At 49.2% G+C, this 21,343-nt stretch overlaps 7 protein-coding genes across 7 annotated transcripts; 5 read left to right on the forward strand and 2 right to left on the reverse strand.

The window, feature by feature from the left end:
• The first annotated feature begins 648 nt into the window (after positions 1-648).
• F4807DRAFT_308676 (alpha/beta-hydrolase) lies at positions 649-1,934 on the forward strand. The gene is made up of 4 exons (XM_047995018.1): positions 649-680; positions 780-992; positions 1,046-1,202; positions 1,262-1,934. Exons 2-4 carry the CDS (start codon positions 876-878, stop codon positions 1,906-1,908), a joined length of 921 nt encoding a protein of 306 aa, XP_047857540.1. The 5' UTR covers positions 649-680; positions 780-875; the 3' UTR covers positions 1,909-1,934.
• A 585-nt stretch (positions 1,935-2,519) lies between these two features.
• F4807DRAFT_450121 (FAD-binding domain-containing protein) lies at positions 2,520-4,331 on the reverse strand (the record flags this gene model as incomplete). Its single annotated transcript, XM_048000093.1, has 3 exons — positions 2,520-3,981; positions 4,042-4,239; positions 4,297-4,331. 3 exons carry the CDS (start codon positions 4,329-4,331, stop codon positions 2,520-2,522), a joined length of 1,695 nt encoding a protein of 564 aa, XP_047857541.1.
• A 259-nt stretch (positions 4,332-4,590) lies between these two features.
• On the forward strand, positions 4,591-7,453 carry F4807DRAFT_308793 (cytochrome P450). The gene is made up of 8 exons (XM_047995019.1): positions 4,591-5,378; positions 5,438-5,482; positions 5,553-5,639; positions 5,700-5,822; positions 5,879-6,300; positions 6,362-6,530; positions 6,589-7,006; positions 7,066-7,453. The coding sequence occupies exons 1-8, from the start codon at positions 5,222-5,224 to the stop codon at positions 7,262-7,264; spliced, it is 1,620 nt and encodes a 539-aa protein (XP_047857542.1). The 5' UTR covers positions 4,591-5,221; the 3' UTR covers positions 7,265-7,453.
• Positions 7,454-8,487: 1,034 nt separating this feature from the next.
• Positions 8,488-9,737, forward strand: F4807DRAFT_412633 (NAD(P)-binding protein). Its single transcript, XM_047996791.1, has one exon. The coding sequence runs from the start codon at positions 8,712-8,714 to the stop codon at positions 9,558-9,560; it is 849 nt and encodes a 282-aa protein (XP_047857543.1). The 5' UTR covers positions 8,488-8,711; the 3' UTR covers positions 9,561-9,737.
• Positions 9,738-12,298: 2,561 nt separating this feature from the next.
• F4807DRAFT_308869 (ankyrin repeat-containing domain protein) lies at positions 12,299-13,196 on the forward strand. Its single transcript, XM_047995020.1, has one exon. It carries the CDS (start codon positions 12,456-12,458, stop codon positions 12,915-12,917), a length of 462 nt encoding a protein of 153 aa, XP_047857544.1. The 5' UTR covers positions 12,299-12,455; the 3' UTR covers positions 12,918-13,196.
• A 1,013-nt stretch (positions 13,197-14,209) lies between these two features.
• On the forward strand, positions 14,210-16,888 carry F4807DRAFT_412641 (MFS general substrate transporter). The gene is made up of 5 exons (XM_047996792.1): positions 14,210-15,190; positions 15,250-15,347; positions 15,400-15,495; positions 15,607-15,777; positions 15,838-16,888. Exons 1-5 carry the CDS (start codon positions 14,706-14,708, stop codon positions 16,806-16,808), a joined length of 1,821 nt encoding a protein of 606 aa, XP_047857545.1. The 5' UTR covers positions 14,210-14,705; the 3' UTR covers positions 16,809-16,888.
• A 764-nt stretch (positions 16,889-17,652) lies between these two features.
• F4807DRAFT_457111 (uncharacterized protein) lies at positions 17,653-20,670 on the reverse strand (the record flags this gene model as incomplete). Its single annotated transcript, XM_048000990.1, has 5 exons — positions 17,653-19,628; positions 19,683-19,989; positions 20,043-20,407; positions 20,470-20,579; positions 20,633-20,670. The coding sequence occupies 5 exons, from the start codon at positions 20,668-20,670 to the stop codon at positions 17,653-17,655; spliced, it is 2,796 nt and encodes a 931-aa protein (XP_047857546.1).
• Between the last annotated feature and the right edge of the window lie 673 nt (positions 20,671-21,343).

Below are 21,343 nucleotides of genomic sequence, written 5' to 3' on the forward strand. Positions count from 1 at the left end.
GTTATTTCGAAGAAGTCGCGGTCACGCCTGCTCTGTTCGAATTTCCAAGTCATACGTCAATGAGACAATCTATATACGACTTCGAAAACCACCGAACGTACACATTGTCCTTCGTCCCACGTCCTCCCACGTCGATGCCATGGTACGAAGTCCTCGTCGTTGTTGTGATGACTTTCGATTACGGCTCCCGATTACATGCGCTCGTTAGTGCATGATGACATCCATCGTCAATGCCTGGTAGAGCTGACTTGCCGGCTGGTTGTCCTAGCCTGGACGAAAGGCTCTCGATACCATTGGCTCCAGAATCCAGGCCTTGAGATAATCACAACTCCTAGACGAGATAACGCAAGTTTCTCACAGCGGGTCACAGATTGTTTACTAATAAGCAATCCTTGTAATGTCATGTTGCAGGCTGAGGCTGATTCGCCGCCTTGCAGTATATTAATTGGCAGGCTAGTCATCCCTGTGCCTCGTGGAGGAGCCACGAGATTCAGCTGCATGATGACAGTAATCCGGTAATCGTGCATATACAGCTTGTGTCGCCGTGATTATGCATAAATACTGTCTCATCAATCTAGAACGTTGGATCCTTCAGGTTATCTATTCTCCACTATTCCTTTAGAACCCTGGCATTTGGCACAGATCGATATCTTGAGATTGCCATTGTCCTTCGCGAGTAGGTACCTAAGTATGGAATTTCATAGTATCCTCTCCCGCATCTTTACTTCCAATCCAGTACGAGTTGTACTCTTTTCTACTTTTTAATCATATTATACTAGGTAGGGCTTTCCTCCCAGTACACACACTCTTTATTATCTTTGAATCTAGGCAAATTTCTACCTTGCGATTGCCTTTCCTTGTCTGCCGTTGGCAATATGGGTTCTCTCCAACTTCATCGCACCGTCGAGCTGAAGACCATCGATGGCATAACCCTGGAAGCATGGCTTTTCGAGGTTCCGGGGCCGGCACCGGCCATCATCATGACCCACGGAGTAAGTTTAGCGACTCTTCGTTTAACTGATATTTTCAAACTTACATCTTTCAGTTCAACTGCGTTAAAGAAATGAGCCTTGCAGAAACGGCCGAAGCATTCCAATCGGCGGGCTACAACGTAATACTATACGACTCTAGAAGCATAGGGGGAAGTGGGGGATTACCACGGAACCAAATCGACCCGTTGCAAATGGCCGAGGATGTATCCGGTGAGGACGTAATGTTGTTACCTACGGAATTAGCTTTACTCTAATCATTATGATTATAGATGTCGTTGGGTACGCTACGACAGTACCCAGTATAGACCCACGTCGTATTCTGCTTTGGGGCATGTCTCTGGGAGCAACCGTCACCGCAGTCGCAGCAGCAATCGATAGGCGTGTAGCCGGGATCGTGCTGGTGTGCCCCATCTTCAGCTTCGTGCGGGCCGACAAGCGGCAGACTGCCTTCGCGCAGCTTATGAAGGATCGGCAATCGCAGCTACGCGGTAACGAGCCGTTCACGCTGCAGCCTTTCAACAGCAAGGGCGAGAACCCGATCGGGTACGCCGGGTCGGGCGGTCCGGGAGGCAAGGAGGCGTACTTCCTCATGCGGACGGCGGCCGAGCGCGGACACCCCAACTTCCGGGACCGCATCACGCTCCAGAGCTACCACAAGATGGCGCTGTTCCGGCCCAAGGAGATCCTCGAGGAGATGCTCGAGGGCATCCCCACGCTCATGATGATCCCGGAACTGGACGACATCAGCCCGGCCGCAGAGCAGAAGGCGGTCTTCGAGATCCTGAAGACGCCGAAGCGGCTGTACTGGGCGAGGGGCAAGGGCCACATGAGCATCCTGACGGGCGAGGGGTCGAGGGAGATCAGGGAGGCTATGTTAGAGTTCTTTGCGGCGGCGCTTAGGAGGGAGATAGTATAGATGTTAGATATGTTTGGTTGGGTAGATTATTTATTGCATTAATTAAGTGAATTAACGGGGCAAAACACTTTGAATCGAAAAAATTTGGCTGAGGTGTGAAGCGAACCTGGGTGAATGAAGGAAAGACAAAAAGATCGGCGTAGTGTAAGATCCGTCTTTCCGTAGCAGACCAACAGATCATTCTCAGATAAGTCAGAAAGTGTGACTTCCCCTAGTGTGCCACTGCCATTTGCTGGAAGACAGACTTCAAGATACATCACGACACATAATGGCGCAGGTTATTGGGATATAGATTACGTAAAGCTAGTCACGTGGAAGATTCGGGCACAAATTGGTCAGTTGCGGAGCTAGCTCCCACGTAAGCAACTTAACAAGAACAACAATTATCGCGAAACTCACTGCTGTACAGCACCATCACTCCGTCAAACTAACACTGACTAGGCCTTTGAAATAAGGCAAGTACGTCATGTCCCGAGAAAAGGTTTTGCTGAACCGTCTTGTAAATTTTTTTTTTGCTAGGTAACTTAAAATTATTCTAGATAAAGTACACTAATATATACAGACCTAGAAACTTAACGGAATCTATACACATATAAGCGTTACGCCCTTATTCATTTAACACGGCACAACCTCCCCTCCCCGTTGAGCTCCCAGTAAGCATCGGTGCCGACGGACGTGTGCTGCCACAGCGCGAAGCCCGGGTCGTACTTCTTCTTGATGGACAGCAGCTTGTCGTAGTTGGCGCCGTAGTAGTCCTCCTTCCAGGACGGGTCGTCGAAGGTCGCCTCGTTCATGTAGCCGCCGCCGCCCGGGGTCAGGGGCGTGAAGAGCGCCTGCCAGGCGTTGACCTTCTGCTGGACGGCGACGAGCTCGGGCGTCGGCGCGTCGGCGTCGAAGCCGATGCCCACGTTCAGGGTGTAGAGGGCGTCGCGCCAGGCGGGCAGGACGGCGTTCGAGCCGGCGGCGTTGCCGACGCGCGCGTGCGTCACGTTGACGGATATCGCGCTGATCCGGTTCCGCGGGAAGTCGGCGTCCTGCACGATCTGCTGGAACGCGGCGATGAGGCCCGTCAGGTTGCCCTCGATCGTGGAGGGCGGGATCAGACGCCCGCCCAGCGAGCTGTTCGTCGCGTAGATCTCCGGCGGGAACGAGTACGCTTCGTAGTGGTCGTAGAACCGCGCGTGCTCCGACGTGTTGTAGCTGGCTAGCGTGATGCCGAGGCTGGAGAGCTCGTCTAGGAAGGGTTTCAGGTAGCCTTCTAGTTCGGCTTGCGTGCCGTCGGCTAATGTGGCGACATTGAGACTGAATGCGGAGTTGTCGAAACCCCAAGAGGTCGAGAATTTGGGGATGGTGTTGATCGTGACGAGGGCTTTGTGCCATGCAGCCACGCCTGCCCAGTATTGCGTCGCGTTTGTGTTGGCAAAGGAAAATGATGCGCCGGCTGTTTGGCCATCGGGGTGCGCCTTGATCGTCAGCGATAGGACGACGGCATAGTTGCCTGCTCCACCCCCACTCAACGCCCAGTACAAATCCGAGTTCTGGGTGGGCGAGGCGGTTAGATGCCGGCCATCGACTGTCACAACCTCAAACTCAAGCGTGTTATCGGCTGCCATTCCGTAACTTGAAGAAAGCGGCCCGTGGCCACCTCCCTGCACATAGCCGCCGACCATTCCGACCGTAGGGCAGAATCCGCCGGTGACCCTATAACCAGCATTTGCAGCGAGTTCATAGGCTTCGAAGAACTGTATACCCGCGCCGGCCTTGATGGCAGGGCCGGTGTAACCGGGGCTACTGTAGTTAAAAACGGTAAAGTTCTTGAGGTTGTGCGTCCATAGCGCCAGAGATCCCTGGCCGTTCGACCTTCCGATGTAATCGTGGCCCGTGTTCTTGATCGAAAGTCTGATGTTCTTCTGCTGCGCAAACTTGAGCGCGGCAGCAACCGTATCCGGGCCGGTAACATTGACTGCATAGACTGCAATGTTACCCATTATGCACGTTGGGTCCGACCCGAGATAAGGGCTACAAGTGTTGTTGAGCCAATAGGGGGACATCACATTGACAGGATCGGTGTAGCTAGAAATGCAGGTCAGCTTCAGGTAACCTTGTATACCGATAGGGCTGATAGTAACTGACTATAGGTCCCCTGATGTCCAATCATCTCGAATTGTGACACATGTATCACGATCTGCGTCGATTGTTGGTGTATAGCAAGGTTGTGCCAAGGGCTTGCCAACAATGAGATTTCCTCCAATGGTTTTGTTAAGCTGATCCCAATCAGATTGTGAAGGCCAAGCAGCATCTCCCGGTAGAGCACGACAAGTTGATTGATTACTTCTTGGCCAATATGGGGTAGCATTGGTCAAAGGCAATGCAGCTAAAGCGGCTGACACCGCATATATGCGGTGATATAGAGTTACAACCATTTTTGGTGGGAGGTAAGAGAGAACAACGACCTATACGGCACCAACAGCTTCAATTCATCACCTCTTAACGGATATTTGGGTATTCCTTGGTACTTATCGGAATCTATGGACATGCCATCAAGCAGCCTTACCTGATAAATTTAGATTCAACGCCCCCTTTCGAAGCTATTACTTTCAGCTAGGATCCTAAAATCTACGAGCAGTCATTTGAATTCGTCATGCTGAACACGCCACGGCAAGACTATGTTCTGAAGGATCCGGACTGGTATGGAATGTTCCTTTGGAATAGCTAGAGTCTGGGGCTGAGCTAGGCGGGACATCGTTCGTACTCACGTCACCAACGTTCACCCAAGGCTTCATGGGCTGGATTAAGGTCTAAGTTAGGCTGACCAATAGGCAAAGCCCAAGTTGTAATGATCCTTCTTGTGGCATAGTCTGTTATTAAGAAATTATGCCAGCTTTCTCGCAAGATTCGCCTGTTGGTTTCAGCCAGATTACTAGCTGACCTGCATGCTTACGGCCACGAGGATGTGGATAACTCAACCCCTGCCTGGCCCGGTAAGCTTTGCATCGACAATCATTCGAAATATGATACGCAGCCGCCAAATCCATCTACTTTATCACCTCACATGCTTACCAGTTTTAGGATCCTCATTGTAAAGATTGCTCTACTCTAGTCTGATGGGCTGATAATGGGCCGACGGCCCGACAATGTTGACGACAATTGGAGTTCTCCGAGTATAGGATCAATTTATCTCTCATATCAATATCGTCTTTATAACATATAGTAGTTGGGCCAAGACGAAAAGGGTTATTCGTTGGTCTTTTGTTGGAGCATAACCACAATCTCTATTCAGTATCAGTACCCTTACCAGAAACCTTCTAGAACCATGGCGTCGGTTAGAGAAGCCCTGGATGGCTTCCCGTTAGGCGCGCCCTTCATTTCCCATTCCGGTTTTGAGGGTTGGGTGACGAAAGCTGTTACCCTTCTTAGTGTTCTCCTTGCTGGGTATACTGCATACGGGGTACTCCTCGCAATCTATCGAGGTATGTGTTACTAGATGAGCTTGTGCTGTTTAGACATGTCAATTAACATTCATATTCAGTTACGTTACATCCGTTGGCATCTGTCCCGGGTCCCAAACTTGCTGGTAAGACGATCTAAGCGATAGCTGATTTTGGATCCTTTCCTATGAGGAGATGGTTTCTGACAGTGTCTAGCGATGACGTGGTGGTATGAATGTTATTACGAAGTTTTCCTAGGGGGTCAGTATTTCAAGCGAATGCGGGAAATGCACAGAGAATACGGTATGACTGATCTGTTTGGGTAATTAACTATCGAAATAGCTCGACTAACAAGATATCCAGGTCCGATTGTACGCATAAACCCGAATGAAGTTCACTTCAACGACAGTGACTTCATTGATACGTTATATCCAGCCGGAGGAAGGTTGACAAACAAACCTATCATGGTGGGCTGGAGAACAGGAAGTATGAATCTAAAACCTCCCAACACTTTCTTGCGTGAGATTTACTAAACCGTATAGCGCCGAACTCCATCGTGGCTACAATTGACCACCATATACACCGCAAACGCCGGAATAGCATCAACAATTTCTTCTCCAATGCTAGTGTTCGTAAAGTGGAGCCAAAGATCAGAGAGAAGTTAGAGAGGATGCTCTCACGGTGGAATGAAGGTATTGGAAAAGAAGGCAAAATCTTACACATGCATACAGTTTTTAAAGCCTATGCTAGCGATATCATAACCACCTACGCTTTTGGCGACTGTTTCCACTTCTTGGAAGAAGACGATTGGGGTCGCTCGTACTTCAAATCGACCGACAAGTATTTTGATCTTACTCACATATTTGGCCATTTCCCCATTGCCATGCTAATAGTCAACAACTTGCCAATTTGGATCCTCCGGTTTTTCATTCCCAATTTGACCGAAATGGCCGAGAAACAAAAAGTAAGCACTAACCTTTGGACTGTTCTACGACATGTTAGTTTGTGCTAACCGCACATAATAGTGGTGGATCAGGCGAGTCCGTCAGATCAGAAGTTCTCCAAACCCCGAAGATATCAAGAATACGATCTTCGAGGGGATATTGGGTAGCTCGCTTCCGGATGAGGAGAAAACTGACGCAAGGATGGCTCACGATGCACAATTAATCGGTCTTGCCGGCGAGGGCACAACTGGTTAGCTGCTCCTCCTTGTTTATATTAACTTATCACGAGCTAACATTCGATGACGTAGCCTATACATTAAGTGCTACGTTGTTTGAACTTCTTGCTCACCCCGAGGAGTACCGGAAAGTAAAGGAAGAGATTCAGACTGCGATCCCCGACAAAAACACAGTTCCGTCTTACTCTGACGTCGAACATCTTACCTACTTCAACGCCGTAATCCAGGAAGGCCTTCGTCTTCACCCTGGTGTCATGTCACGTATGGCTCGTGTCTCGCCTGAGGTCGACATTGTCTATCACGACAAACGTCGCGACAAGACTTTTGTGCTACCACCGGGCACCTGGACGAGCATGTCAACACTGATTACTCACACTGACCCAGACGTCTTTGAGGACCCGCTTGAGTTCCGTCCTCAGAGATGGATCGATGATCCTAAGCTCACTAGATCCTTCATTGCGTTTGCTCGTGGTTCTAGAAACTGTGTCGGGTAAGTTGTTCTTTCTTATCTCATGATAAATAATTTTGTTCCCTAATTACGTGCTATAGCCAAAATTTTGCTCGCCGCGAGATGGGCATGGTTCTAGCGACGATCATCAACCGATACGACGTTTATCGTGGCCAAGAAGGCCGTACACTAGAGCTGTACGACACAATTCGCGAGAGGGACATAGCCGCCAATAGTGAAATGATTATTCCTATGCCAGCCAAGGGAAGCCAGGGGCTCCGAGTTAGGATTAGGGAGTAGTCTGACAACCATGTTATACTTCATAAAGTGAGGACAATGTCAGGAAAAGTAGGTGGACAAGGAGATAGGTATGGTTGTAGGTATATAGCGCCAAGGTAGACTAAGAATAGAGTTCTACATACTACCTTTCCAGATAGGCATTATTCACTCAAGTTAGGAGATATCAATTATACGTATCAGTAACAAGGATTCTATGCCAAGTAGCATTCTACGGGTACTCCCTCCCCTAGTTGGCGATCAATTCTAATCCTTTGTCGTCTAAAAAGATGCTCACGTGGGGTCACAGGGGTATCTCAAAATGGTCAGATTGTTATCCGACATCGAATGGTCCATTTATTCCTAGAAATGCTTATTCAATGCACTCAAAAGCTAACTATAACGACGAAACGACCACACCAGTTAAGCTAGCCATCCGGATCACTTTTGCATTGCCGTAAAAGGTTTTACAGGGGCAAATTATCAAATTAATATTTTTACTATTCTTATATAGCTTTGTTAGTTTTAGAAAGCCTATCACGTCGTATGTGAAAGGTCGATGGCGTAGTTACAATATCCTATGAGGTGCTCAAGTAGTCTCAGGGGTTCAGGGGCATGGCTAAACCTCGGATTAAATCTGTGACTAAGCTGCTAAGTATCTACCGTGTATGTGTTTGTAGATATTCTGAAAAATTAAAGCCCGTATTCGAAATACCTATCGACTTTGAGGCCTCATTAAACCTGCTTAATCACTTTGCGCCATATTCACCTAATTGCCCAATAGAAGAATGCATGCGGGATGTAACTTACTGTGGGGATGCTTATGTGCATAACACATGGGTGTCATCTAGGTAAGAAGTTCGTAAGCGTTAGAAGGATCCGCTGTCGTCTCATAGCCTTATAGAAACATCAGAAAGGATCCGAATAAAGACATCAAGGACGTTTAGGTCGGACTCTAGTCCTCGGACGTTGGTCAGTGCGGTTAAATTAACGTACGCGGGCTGACTAAGAAGCTTAATTTTGCCCCCTACCTAGCACTAAAACTTAAAATCCGACAGCGGGATGAAAATGAACCGCACCGCGTCTACGGGGAGGGATATTGAGCCGGGGGCGGGCTAGCGGCAGCGCTAAGTCAAAGTCAGATTAGTGTGGCTACCTAATCCGGCAATTTCGATACGTATCCTGCATGCTTATTGTGGGTCTCTTACTCTCCTACCTCTCCGGCTTCAGGTCTCCAGTCACGGTATGCAAATTCATTCCGACTCCATGTATGGAGTGACCTGTGATAATATGTGATAATCTGTGGTCAACTTCGAGGTTCTGCTATCAGACTGCATTTAAATAAAATCCAGCTCGTTGCATTAGTCTCATGGACCCCCAACTCAGATCTCACCCTCACGCACACACATACACGCACTTGTAAAAACCAGTTTGCCTTCAATAACTTATACGTTCCGAATAACCCGCAAAGATGTCCAATCCGAAGCGGTCCGTCCTGATAACAGGATGCTCAGACGGTGGCATGGGTGCGGCCCTGGCCGTGGCCTTCCACAAAGCTGGATTCCACGTCTACGCGACAGCACGGAATCCTGCTAAGATGACGCAATTGGCTTCTTCTGGTATTGAGACTCTTCAATTAGACATACAATCCGAACAATCGATAGCCGATGTCGTCGGCAAGCTTTCCTCGCTTGATGTTCTAGTCAACAATGCCGGCAATCAATTCCTCATGCCGGTCGTTGACGCCAACATCGCCGAAGCTAAGAAGTTGTACGACTTGAACGTGTGGGCCCATATCGCCATGATCCAAGCTTTCTTACCACTTCTTCTGAAATCTCCCAACGCATTGATCGTCAACCAAACATCCATCGGTGCCAGCGCTTCGATTCCATTCCAGGCTATTTACAATTCGTCCAAGGCCGCCCTAGCTCTGATTTCAGATTCTCTGCGCCTCGAACTTCAACCATTCGGTATCAAAGTCGTCGACTTGAGGACCGGCGTCGTCCGGACCAACTTGATCAAGAATCTGCAAGAGAAGGCCAACCCCACGCTTCCTAAGGGCTCGATATACGAGCCCGCGAGGGATATAGTAGAGAAGGCGCTACGACAAGAGGGCTTTGAAGGCCAGGGTATGCCGGCCGAGCAGTGGGCGGAGGCGGTGGTTCGCGATCTGCAGAAGACCAACCCTCCACCAGTTATCTGGAGGGGCGAGTCAGCATTCTTGACACGTATCTCAACGGTGCTGCCGTTTGGAATGTTTGACGGCTTTGTTAAGAAGATAGCCGGGTTGGATCGTGTTGAGCAGATCATTAAGAAATGAGGGCACCATGTTGGTGACGACTACGAAAAAAGTTGCACAGGAAAGGTGTAAGATGGTTGATATCCATAGCTTACTTGTATCTAATTATTTTCTTGATTGTTGGTGTCTGGCTTAGAATATGATTTCATAGAGTAGTACGATAAGAGCGATTCAATTGACCTATCACTTGTCATAAAACTTTTATATGCATGTAATACCCGCAACTCTAGGTAGCAATCTGATTGGATAATATGTTCCTACATATGTATGTAGGTAGATGTCTCATAATAACCAGCATCGCCTAATGTTCACATAATCATCACGTACATAGGTAGACAACTTTACATGCATACACCCTTGTGCGCCAATAGCCTATACCCAATATGCAATTTACTTTGGTATTGAAAAACAGGATGCAATATACGGTTTCAGCATGTTCATGCTGTGGTATGAGATGCGCGCGTCATTGGTGGGGGGTTACATTTGCACGTGGAAGGACTGTCATAGAGATGCACGTAGGGCAATAGGATCGGATGCCCTGTTCAAGCCCTGCTATAGCCCTGCTGGAGTCCCGTGGAGACCCTGTCCGACGCGGATGACCCAAGTTGGAATCAGGTACGTAGTAACTTCGCGATTGGCTGGCAAGCCACACATGTATTGGTCAGTACAAATCTCTAGTCAGCTCTTAACGAAAACGAAAACGGTTAGGACGAGGTGGGATTTCGACATATGTTGCGAGGGTGGCGTAAGACTTAGCTCTTACTCACCTTCCAGCCCAGGGATATTTACCGAGAAGCTGAACGGTGTAAGTGCACTTCCAAGGCTTCCAACCACTCCTGTTGGAGCGTCTAAAATAAGGGCCCACGAGCGTAGAAGGCATGGGCGAGAACCACGCGAGGAACCCAAGTCCTGCTAGCCATGCCGTGCTAGCCATGCCGGCTGGGATGGGTTACAAGTACAGTTCGTTTACGGCCACAAGTACCTAGGTAAGTATCTAAGTACGTATTATAAGGACATAGAACTCCAGGCATATTGGTGATCAGCTCTCCCTGCTTGGCGTCGAATAGGATCCATCCTAGGCTCAGCTGGGCTTAGCTGAAGACCGGAGGCGGGCCGTGAAAAGATAAATCCGAGACTATCTTCTTCGTCTAAACTGATCTTAGCGGACTACTACGTAGTAGTTCGTCGTTTGACGCCACATCTTAAGTTTATCTCGTTGACGACGAACAGGGGGTTGATTGTGAATTCTCCTAGCAAAGAAGGGGATCCGCGCTAAGATTCCTTGCCTTGGCGTCAGACTGCGGCTCTTCCCTTTTCCTCCCCACGCCACGGAGGACAGCAGCCAAGATGATCATGTGCATTGAATGAGTGTAGAGCTATTCAAGAATCCCTCGGCGTTATTATAATTATGATATATTATATTTTGCAGAATTTTCTTCGCAAAAAAAAAGTCAAAATCTTCGGATCCTCCTCGTGTCACTTTCTATATGCCGCGCAGGAGGCAAGGACAATATCGAACAAGGTGTTGGAGGAGGCTCGCCCAGGCCGCTAGCCATTAGCTGTCCACGCGTGCCCAGGTTCCAGATCTCAATTAGAGCTTACTCGACCAATAGATTCCCGCCATACGCCACCCCGGTACATATCGCCGATAATCCTTTGGATTCTTATCTCACGGAATAGGACTGGATTCTTGCACTCTCTGGAAAAAGGACCCCTCTTCCTTCAAACGGATGCGATTCAGTAATTGACAAATCCAAGAAACCTGACATCAGGGTCCCTTGCAGCTTATAGTCAAGGGGAGCTGGTATCGTTTCTCCATATTTCTTGTAGCTGGCTTCAGGGCTGGATCGCGTCGTACATAGCAATGAACGAGTATGACGTTACTTGAAACTATACCTAGAGAGCTTATATTGGTCTCAGAGGAATTTGATTAGAGTGGCGCAGATTTATGTCATGGAATCTTCGAAACCGTCCGATTCGTATGTGCAGGATTTCCTTAGCACACCCCAGCTGTCTTTCACCTCGGAGCTTATCTCTCCCCTTCTCGTCGTGAGATTTTAGCTACATCTTGTCCCTCAACCCCCCCATAGCTACTCGGACTTTGTGCTGAGAGCTTCTATATAGGTCCCTTAGTCATCACGGTTCAGATGCACCGTCATATTTCTCCTAAGTTGAAATAGAAGCTTGTAAACCTTATCAGGTGCAGATCAGCTAGCCATCTTCACCCGAAATTATCATCGGTTGTTGTGCAATGAGGAATTCCCTGCTAGAGTAAAAGGAATGACGGACTCTAGCTCACAAGAAGCTCTCGAGCGCCGACGCACCCAGAATCGCGAAGCTCAGCGAAGGTTCCGTCGTGAGTAGTAATCGTCCGCGGACCCCAATCTGAGTACGGATCGACAGCTAACCTCATATCTTTCAATATCAGGAAAGAGAACTTTGCAGGCGTCCATTGACTGGAATGAAGTTCTGAGCAATGCTCTTGGTTCTCCCACATATATAGATATTCAGCCGCAGGAAATACCACCCAGCGACATCTCTTTCTCGCCCACATCACACCCTACTTCGACATTCAGCTGTGGTCCTCCTGGATATTTTGACTGCCTTACCCCTCCGCCCAGTGAATACTCTCCGCAGCGAGATGTTGATAAGTTCCTGGAATACACGTCTAGTTCCTCCGCTCCGAATATTGAGTCGACATTCGCGAGTTCACGCCCGTCTCCTCACACAGGCTCCACTCCAAAGATACAATCATACGACAAATTCTCATGCACTCTTTCAAGTAGTACTCCGTCTGCCCGCTCCGGAAGTGTTGGTAGCATCAGTCAAAGACATAGCCTAGGTGCTGAATCTCCCGTTGACTATGCATCATCCTTATCGGGTACGAATGCATGTGGTTGGCTGAGCCCACTTCACATGGCAGCACGGAGAGGAAACGACCGAATTGCATGGCTTTTACTCCAACAAGGTGTAGATTGCAACGAGAGAGATAGCGATAATCTAACCCCGATAATGCATGGGGTCATCGGCGGCCACGAAGAAGTTGTTCGGTCCCTCCTCCTGCATGGCGCCAATATTGGCGATGATAGCGGGACACAACGCCCCTCAGCTCTTCATCTAGCTGTGTTGCACCGTCGTGAGAATATACTGAGGGTTTTGTTGAACCATTGTTCAGAAGATAAGAGGTTGATAGACGGTTATGACGATGAGGGCAGGACTCCCTTACACATCGCAATTTCAACCGACTTCGAGGCTGCTGTCTTGATGCTATTGCAATATGGCGCCGATCCACAGACGAAGGCTCCTAAAACGCAGAAAACAGAAATGGACCTTGAAGGCCTTCAAAGGATAGATGTGTACGGAGAAGACATTGAATGAACGTATGGAAAAAGGAGAAATGTGCTTGGGAGGTTGACGACGATGAAGAATGAATGTGACATTAGATACTTACAAGTACCCTTAGCCCCTATACCAATGAGAAAGTCTGTATTATATACAAAAGAAACAAAAGGCAATTAGAATACCATAAAAGGGAGACAGGATAGTAATATTCTTTTATCAGACGTGCGCTTTCAAAACGCCAGACTCGCTACCCCTTATGTTCCGTCATTCTTGCCTGAGCCCTCTTCGTGTTTAGTACCCAAATTAGGAATATTTCCAATCTGGAAGTTCTGGAGACACAGCCATACATATGCATGTTCAACGGAATACGACTTCGGTGTCCGAACATCAGGCAATGGTAATGATCAAGGACATGGTCCAAAGGGATCTCGCGTACATTGTTGTAACTGGACATCATCAGCCGCCTCCTATTTGTCTCGAAGATATTATTAGGCATCGAAGTATTCGTAGAATGATGGTTTATACAGTTAGATGCCTAGGTAGGTAAGTTTGCTATATCAATGTACCCTTAAATGATATTTGTTAGCGCTTAGCAAGTCTATAGACGATTCATCCGCCACATCAACCTCACTATTTTCGGTAATTTGCGAGATCAACTGACTGTAATAGTACATCATTGGAAACCATGGATTGACTCGAATCCGGCAAACTTTACTGCTTCTGATCTCGATATGGCGACTGATGATGTAACCTGGCAGGATGAAGCATCAACACAACGTATACGTAAACCAAATACAGCTCCTTGAGGTTGTAGTTGTCTTTTTTAGTACAACATGTGTAGGCAGCAATTTAATGAAACGTATTACCTAGGAGCTAAACACGCAGTATCATTATTTCATATACTAAGACAACAATACCACTATTATGGACCTCCGTCGGGGACACCGCAGAAAAAGCACTACGCAACTCATAATTTCAAATTACTACTAGCGGGCTTGGTTCACGGCTGTCGACATCAATGTCTCAAATTTCCCTCAAAAATTTCTTTTTCCTACTCCTCGATTTGTCCAAGCACTATGGACATTTTGCTTCTTAGCTTTTTGAGGCGCCGTGCCCATTATGCACCATTACTCAAAAAAGTCGCGCTGCTATTGGCCGAACGACGCCCGCGTCCAATAGGGGGAAGTAGGGGCTAGACCGGGACGCACGGGCCAAATTCGGTCCATCCAAGGAATTCCGAGTCAAGCCGTGGCCGGCCGAATTATTCGACCGACCCCAGATCACGTCATACCCTTACCCCTACCTGGTCTAAGCTTCGTTCCGTCGACGGCTTTCTGGGTGGATCTTCGAAGACCCGCAAACCCTCCGTACCCAGGTGCGACTCTATTTTTATTCGCCTCGTCGCCTTGTCGCTCAGCTGAGATCTCGCGCCACGTGCAGTCGATGGAATCGAACATTCTGCATCCCACGCAGCATGCGAGGGCCCTTGAAACGTGGGACCATGGATGCTTACAAGCTCCGTCGTTGGAGCAATCGCGCCGATTTGCCCACTAACCAACTCACGCAATATCCAACATCCCATAGCACTTGAGACGAGATAGATATATGCGACCTAACGGATGGATCCCACTAGCCGCTATTACCTAGTTTGCGATTTTGTATGCCAATGTAATATATTTCCTTCGCACTTGTATAGACTTTTCAATTCAACCTGTTAACATCCTGGCCCCTTTTTTTATCTGTCTTTCACTTCCCTGGTGTGTAACTTTAGCCGCTCCAGGCTCCCTTCGTTCTCTATTGGTCTAGGACCTAGCCTAGCCCATCATGAACATGAACATGACACCCGCCATGGCGAGGGCCATATCGCCCGGCCCCGCCGTAGCGGCCGTTCCCTTCACGATGGAAGACAGCGGTTACATATCCACAAGCGAAGCTTCAACGATCGCCGCCGAGCCCCGCGAGGGAAGGGCGGACCAGCCGTGGGAACCAGAAGAAGACCCGCCGGCGCCGTTCAAACCAGGACGAGATTTCATTTTCGCATTCTGTTCCATCTGCGTCATAACTCTAGCGGCCGCCCTCGACGCCACGTCTCTCAGCATCGCCTTGCCTATCATCACCGGGGAGCTGAAAGGCACGGCCATCGAAGCGTTTTGGACCGGCACCTCCTTCCTCCTCACCTCCGCCGTCTTCCAACCCGTGATCGCTGGCATGAGCCATGTTTTCGGCAGAAAGGATCTCCTTATACTGTCGTCGCTGTTATTCGTCTTGGGCGCCATCATCTGCGCCGTCGCTACGAACTTTACTATTTTGTATGTCCGAGTTGCGAATAACTCTTTCTACGCAAGTGGCTAACACACCATTTTACAAGGCTAGCTGGGAGGTCCGTCCAAGGTATCGGCGGAGGTGGAATCCTCGCGCTCGGCGAAGTAATTGTCACGGACCTTGTTCCGCTGGCAGCTCGAGGCAGTAAGTTGTTCGTCTTCGCCCTCCTTAATAGTCTCATGCTTACACAATTTAGCCTGGTTCGGTTATCTAGGTTCCATGTGGGCGTTGGGCTCCGTACTTGGACCTCTTATTGGAGCGGAGTTTGCCCAGAGCGTGTCATGGGAATGGAGTAGGTGATTTCTGATTCTGTCCTTCTGAGGGGGCCACCCCCTTTCACCTTCGAGGGGAGCACACAAACCTCAAGATAACCTCAACAACCCACCACTAACTTCATATCTAGTCTTTTGGATCAATCTGCCAATCGTCGGCGTGGGCTTAATTGCGATTTTCTTCTTTTTAAAGCTTAGTAAACTTCCCGGGAGGCTGGCTATAAAATTACGCACGTTCGACTGGATCGGATCGGTGATTTTTGTCGCTTCGACCGTGGGATTTCTCATCCCGATCACATGGGGTGAGCATATCTTTGAATCGATACTGTCTTGGACTATCTAACAAACCGTACGGAATATAGGCGGCGTGATGTATCCATGGGATCATTGGAGGACTCTTGTTCCGCTTTTCCTTGGGTTCGATGGTATCGTCGCCTTCACTCTCTACGAGCTGTATCTTACGAAGAGGGCGTTCGACGCGGATGGCAAGGATTTGCCAGGTGTCCACGTCGAGCCGATTATCCGCTTCAGTATTTTCAGCAACGCTACCCTGATGATCACATACATGGAGACCGTCCTACACGGAGTTGTAGTGTGGTCTTTGCTGTATTTTTTACCGTTATATTACGAGGGGGTAAAAGAGTATTCGCCGATTATTTCCGGTGTCGCCATCCTTCCGGAGACAGGCCTGGTCGCCCCAGTATCTGTCATTGCCGCTGTCATCTGTACAAAAATTGGAAAGTACCGATGGGCTCTTTGGTCGGGTTGGTTCTGTACGACAGCTGGCTCTGGACTTCTTTTCCTGCTCGGACCCGACACTTCCGTGCCGGGGTGGATATTCCTCAACGTCCTCGTCTCGACTGGCACCGGAATTTTGTTTCCCGCCATGGGTCTCGGTACCCAGGCAGCGTGTCGTCCCGAAGATTCGGGCCACACGGCAGCGTTCTTCTCTTTCCTTCGCGTCTTTGGCCAATCTATTGGCGTTGCCGTCAGCGGCGTCGCCTTCCAGAACCAGCTTCAGCAGGAACTTTTGAAGTATCCCGAATTTGCTCCTCTCGCGGTGGAGTATAGCAAGGATGCTACCGGCTTGGTGAACGTCATCACCGCCATGCCGGACGGGAGCGCAAAGACGGACTTGAAGCAAGCGTATTCGGATAGCTTGCACGTAATTTGGCTGTTGATGACGGTGGTCAGCGGGGTGGCATTAATATCCAGCGCTTTCACGAAGGAGTACACCTTAGAACAAGAGCATAATACTAAGCAAGGATTTAGCGGGAAGAAAAGTAGGGAGAGCATGACGGAACTATTTGAAGAAGCCGGTAGACGCAAATAGATTAGAACAGCATAGCATAGCATGGCCAAGATTGTATATAGTATATCACGCAAATAATATGTACCTAGGTATTTAAGAGCTTTTATTTCAAAGATCTATTAGTAGTGGAAATATGTGAAAAGTCATGTTTGGTAGGACATGAAAAGCAATAGGACTATTGGGTTAAGTCGAAGTATTCCAACAGTTAAAGTGACTCAAGAGCCAAAAGTCTCCTGTCATATAGGGATTACTGCCAGGGAGCTCGCCATCCTATCCATATCACCCATTCAAATCACTGGCTTAAAAAAACTACGACGACAAAGTACCTGAAAGATACACGTATCAATTAATGCTACGGCACCTCTCTGCTAACTGCCAGACCATTTCTGCCTGCTCTCACCCGCGCCGACCGTCAATCTTTGCGACCCCTTTTTTACTTTTTATCGGTGCCTCTGACCTCTCATCTACCTCAATAGGTATGATGATCTCCGACTCTAGCGGAACAAAAAAATGCCAGTGCTGTCAGAAATTAGCTCCCGTCCCCTAACCACCCCTCCCTTTCCGGTTGCCAATGAATGCTCTCCTCCTCGGAAGTCGGAAACGTGTCTTCGAATGCGATAGTGTTACAGTCCTGGAACGTAAATGCGTATTTGTGAATCTGATTTTAGCCCCTCCTCCAAAAAAAACTCCTGAGTAATCCGCAGTAGAGAGAGATCCATGATAGGCCACAAAGGCTTTCTATATTGGAAGATTAAAAAAAGGGGGCCAACTTCTGCGTGAGAAAATGTCCTTGTGATTGATTAATCCCATGTGACTGACGGTACACCTCTTAATACCGAGAGGCATTGCTCCGGATTCTTAATTCCTAATTCCATCTGCGATCTTCGCGCTCAGCCTCCAGCCGTCTCATGCGATCCTCCTCGTCCTCCATATTGACAGCCTCGCTGCGGCGGCTCTTTCGACGGCCGCCGCGGTCGTCGCCTGTATCGCGGCTACGTTTCACGCCTGAACTGCGACCTGCTATGGTCGCCATTCGCTGCGCTTCCTTGAGGAGGCGCTCGCGATCGCGAGCTTCGCGCTCTAAGGTATGGGGATCTTTCGTAGGGGCGATGGACATCATAGATTTCTGCCCGGCGGCGGATGATTGAGAGGGACGTCGGGACGACTCGCTTTCGCGTCTGTTCAAATTAGAAGACCTGCTACTAGCGCCTTTGATCTCGAGTCCGGAGCTCTGCTTGCTACTAGCTCCTTTGATAGAGAAGTTACTTCGAGGACCGGTAGGGGGGTTGAAGGTTTTATCTGAAGGTTCTACTGGCGTGGGTAGGGCACTGGAGTTTTTACTGCTGTGACGCTGGCGATCTTCGTCGTGATCGCGAGCGTGGTTCTTCGCGCGATCCTTCTCTCGGTCCCTTTCCCGGCCTCTCTCTCTCTCGTGGTCCTGATCGCGGTCGCGGTGAGACCTGTGACCAGACTTCCTATGTCGATCGTAGTCGCTATCCCTTTCCATATCGCGATCTCGACGTTTCTCATCGCGATCACGACGACTTCGGTGGTCCGAACGCCTATGCTCACGGTCACCCGGAGAAGCGGACCTTGAGCGGTCGTCATGCTTCCCATCTCTCGATCGACCTCGGTAATCGTCGTCATCTCTGGTTGATTGCCTTCTGCTCTTATGCTTGCGACGGCGGCGACCGCCATCACGATCATCGTCCGAGATCGATGGGGAGCGATGACGTCTATGCTTACGGGCCTCTTTACGATCCTTGCTGCGGCTGCGACTTCTGGACCGGCTCCCAGATACAGTGTACGCCCTAGAGTGGTCACGATCCCCATCGTGAGGACGCGCTTTGCTCTTCTCCTCTTCAGCATGTTCTCGATCACGTTCACGATGGTGCCGATCTTTGTCTCTGGAAGAGTGCAGAGAACTACTCCGCGACTTTGGTTTATCTGCTGCCGGGCTTGCCACAATCGCAGGATTAGTACGTGAGTTTGGGCTCCTCTCATCAGCGATAAAACCACGTGCTCTTAGGTGGTGAAGACTAGTGTTAGGGAGGCCCTGCCTCATGGCTTTAGGACCAGTAGGGGCATTCAAAGGTCTATCCGGGGCCGCAGTTTGGATATGTAACGGGCCAACACTTCCACGAGAGGGACCTTGAGGCGCTGAATGTTGATCTCTAGAAGATACATCACCCTTGTCACTCGCAGGATCACCCTGCACAGATTCAGAGCCGTGCTCCTTAGGTCCGGATCCATTATCAGCGGTATGATCGGCATTATCATGGACGCCTTCCGCTTCAGCGTGTTCGGCTGGTCTAGCATTTTGCGCGTCCGGATCAGACTCTGGTCGTATTGCTCGGCCAAACTCGTCAACGTTACCAGACGCCTGCTCTGCTACTTGGGAGTCGTCCGTTGCTTGCTGACCGTCATTATTACCAGAGAATTGATGGCCATGTCCGGCCCAACCTGCGTTTGAGTTATATCCATGATGGTATCCGCGGCCGTGACCGCTGTAGAAGCCTCGACCTCGGCCTCTTCCTCGGTAACCTCCGTAGTGACCTCGGCGATATTCATTGAACTGGTTGTGATGGCCATAATTACCTGAATTGAAGCCTGTACGGAAGCCAGCATTAAAGTTGCCAAAGTCACCATTTCCCATTCCAGGAGCATTTGGATTGAAATTATCTTGGCCGACGTTCCATGATTGCTGTCCGTTCCAGTCATTGTTTCCGCCATTGAATCCATTCATGCCCATGTTCATGTTCATGCCGTTCATGCCCATGCCCTGCGCGCCAAAGCCACCATTCATCATCATATTCTGCATCGCCATGGGGTCCATCATCCCTGAGTAATTGCGGTCAGTCGTTGACTTCGTATATTGGAAGGGAAAGTTCTCACCCATCATGGGGAAAGAGCCGAAAGCGGCTGGGTTCATCCCATTTTGCATGGCCATCATCATTTGCATCTGACTTAAGTCTCCGTTACCGAAGTTCATGAAATTGCCGTTCATCGAGTCGAAACCAGCACCCATACCAGACTGCGCTTGCTGGTCATTCTCGTTCTCGCCATCGCCATCGCCTTGGTCACCCCCTTGGGTTTCTTCTAATGCTGCGCCATCCTGGCCTTCTTGTCCGTTAGGGACGATAGCTTTGGACCCCGCGTCTTCGGCGAGTTGCTCTTGTGCCTGCCCATTTATTTGGACTCCCTGAAGCTTTAGTTAGATAAAATCCTGCAAGCGGGGAATATTGATGAACCTACCTCTTCAGGCTGAGCATCTTTGTCCGGTTTCGGATCAGCAACCGGTCCCTCTTCAGACTCTGCCGCAGCAGGTGGTGGCGCTACGGGTTCGGAAGGTTGGGGTTCCACGGTAGGTGGTACAGTAGGAGCGGTGTTCGTAGGTGGTTGTTCAGTAGGAGTGCGTGTTTGAGCCGGAGCGGGCGTCTCCTGCGCAGGGGTAGTCGGAGTGGAACCGTTGGTCTTAGGCCGAGCACTCTCTCGCTTCTTCTCCTCGGTCTTCAAGAAGACTCTGATGGTAGTTCTAAGGGATTTGTAGATAGTGCAGTCCGATGCCGAAACTGGAGAGTGTTCGCAGACTGGACAGGATGAGGGCAGAGTGGATTGACCTAGGATCCATTAGAACCTATACTATCTACAAGAAGATATAAAAGGTAACATCAAAACTTACACTTGTCGCATATAGCGGTCTCGCAGCAGGGTAATCGGAAGGCGTTGACGGCTAGTTTACTACACACCGCGCATCGCAACTTAGTAGGTAGTTCGGCCGGAGTGAGAGAACTGGGGAAGTTAGCTATTTAGGTCTTGCGAAGGGTTTCTTTGGAGGGTCATACTTGGCTAGCTCAAGCTGAGCCTCTGTCAGCGCCGCCATCTTAGAAAAGGAAGGCGATGCAGACGGGTATTTTGGTGTACATGTGGTAGACGTAGAGAGAGATGAGGAGTTTTGGGACTGGCGGCGCGAGAGAAACCTAATCGGTACGGAACTAGTTTTATGCAAGAGGGGCGACGCGGTAGAATTGAAAACCTAAAAATTAGGCGCGCGTCACGGATGCGAAATTGACAACATCTGTAAAGAAAAATTGAGTTGAGCAGAAATTGGGAACAAAAAGATGGTGGAGATGTAGTTTTGTTCTTAGCAAAAATTGTAGTACTAGGTACTACGCGCAAACGCCTGATACGGATGGAGTTCAAACTTTGCTTACAGTTGAGTTTATATCGGTGGGTCCGGCTGCACCTGTATGTATTTAACCGGGCTTTATGTCTGGCTGATGTAATATGCAATAATAACGTACGGCTTAATGGCTTAAGTGCTTAAGATGGCGGATGGCGGATGGCGGTTACATAACGGTTACTGGGGGTCAGCCACTGACATGAAGCATTACAATAGGCCTCTATGCATTGTTTTTGCAATTTACATGACATTGATTTCTACCAATCATCAGGAAACCAAACTCTTGAATGATGTAGCAAAGCGTCAGGCAGGGTTACAGCCGACTCGCGTGTCACTCTACACTCATGTCACTTGTCGCAAGCGGCAAGTTTGC

The sequence above is a fragment of the Annulohypoxylon truncatum genome, assembly GCF_022578515.1.
Source record: "Annulohypoxylon truncatum strain CBS 140777 unplaced genomic scaffold F4807scaffold_5, whole genome shotgun sequence".
NCBI classification, from domain to species: domain Eukaryota; kingdom Fungi; phylum Ascomycota; class Sordariomycetes; order Xylariales; family Hypoxylaceae; genus Annulohypoxylon; species Annulohypoxylon truncatum.

Coding starts and splice junctions, on each gene's coding strand:
- F4807DRAFT_308793 (XM_047995019.1), top strand. CDS start 5,222: ATGGCGTCGGTTAGAGAAGCCCTGGATGGCTTCCCGTTAGGCGCGCCC. Junction 5,379..5,437: donor ACTCCTCGCAATCTATCGAG/GTATGTGTTACT, acceptor ATTCATATTCAG/TTACGTTACATCCGTTGGCA. Junction 7,007..7,065: donor GGTTCTAGAAACTGTGTCGG/GTAAGTTGTTCT, acceptor TACGTGCTATAG/CCAAAATTTTGCTCGCCGCG.
- F4807DRAFT_412633 (XM_047996791.1), top strand. CDS start 8,712: ATGTCCAATCCGAAGCGGTCCGTCCTGATAACAGGATGCTCAGACGGT.
- F4807DRAFT_308676 (XM_047995018.1), top strand. CDS start 876: ATGGGTTCTCTCCAACTTCATCGCACCGTCGAGCTGAAGACCATCGAT. Junction 993..1,045: donor CCATCATCATGACCCACGGA/GTAAGTTTAGCG, acceptor TACATCTTTCAG/TTCAACTGCGTTAAAGAAAT. Junction 1,203..1,261: donor AATGGCCGAGGATGTATCCG/GTGAGGACGTAA, acceptor TTATGATTATAG/ATGTCGTTGGGTACGCTACG.
- F4807DRAFT_412641 (XM_047996792.1), top strand. CDS start 14,706: ATGAACATGAACATGACACCCGCCATGGCGAGGGCCATATCGCCCGGC. Junction 15,348..15,399: donor TCCGCTGGCAGCTCGAGGCA/GTAAGTTGTTCG, acceptor TACACAATTTAG/CCTGGTTCGGTTATCTAGGT. Junction 15,496..15,606: donor GAGCGTGTCATGGGAATGGA/GTAGGTGATTTC, acceptor CTTCATATCTAG/TCTTTTGGATCAATCTGCCA.
- F4807DRAFT_308869 (XM_047995020.1), top strand. CDS start 12,456: ATGGCAGCACGGAGAGGAAACGACCGAATTGCATGGCTTTTACTCCAA.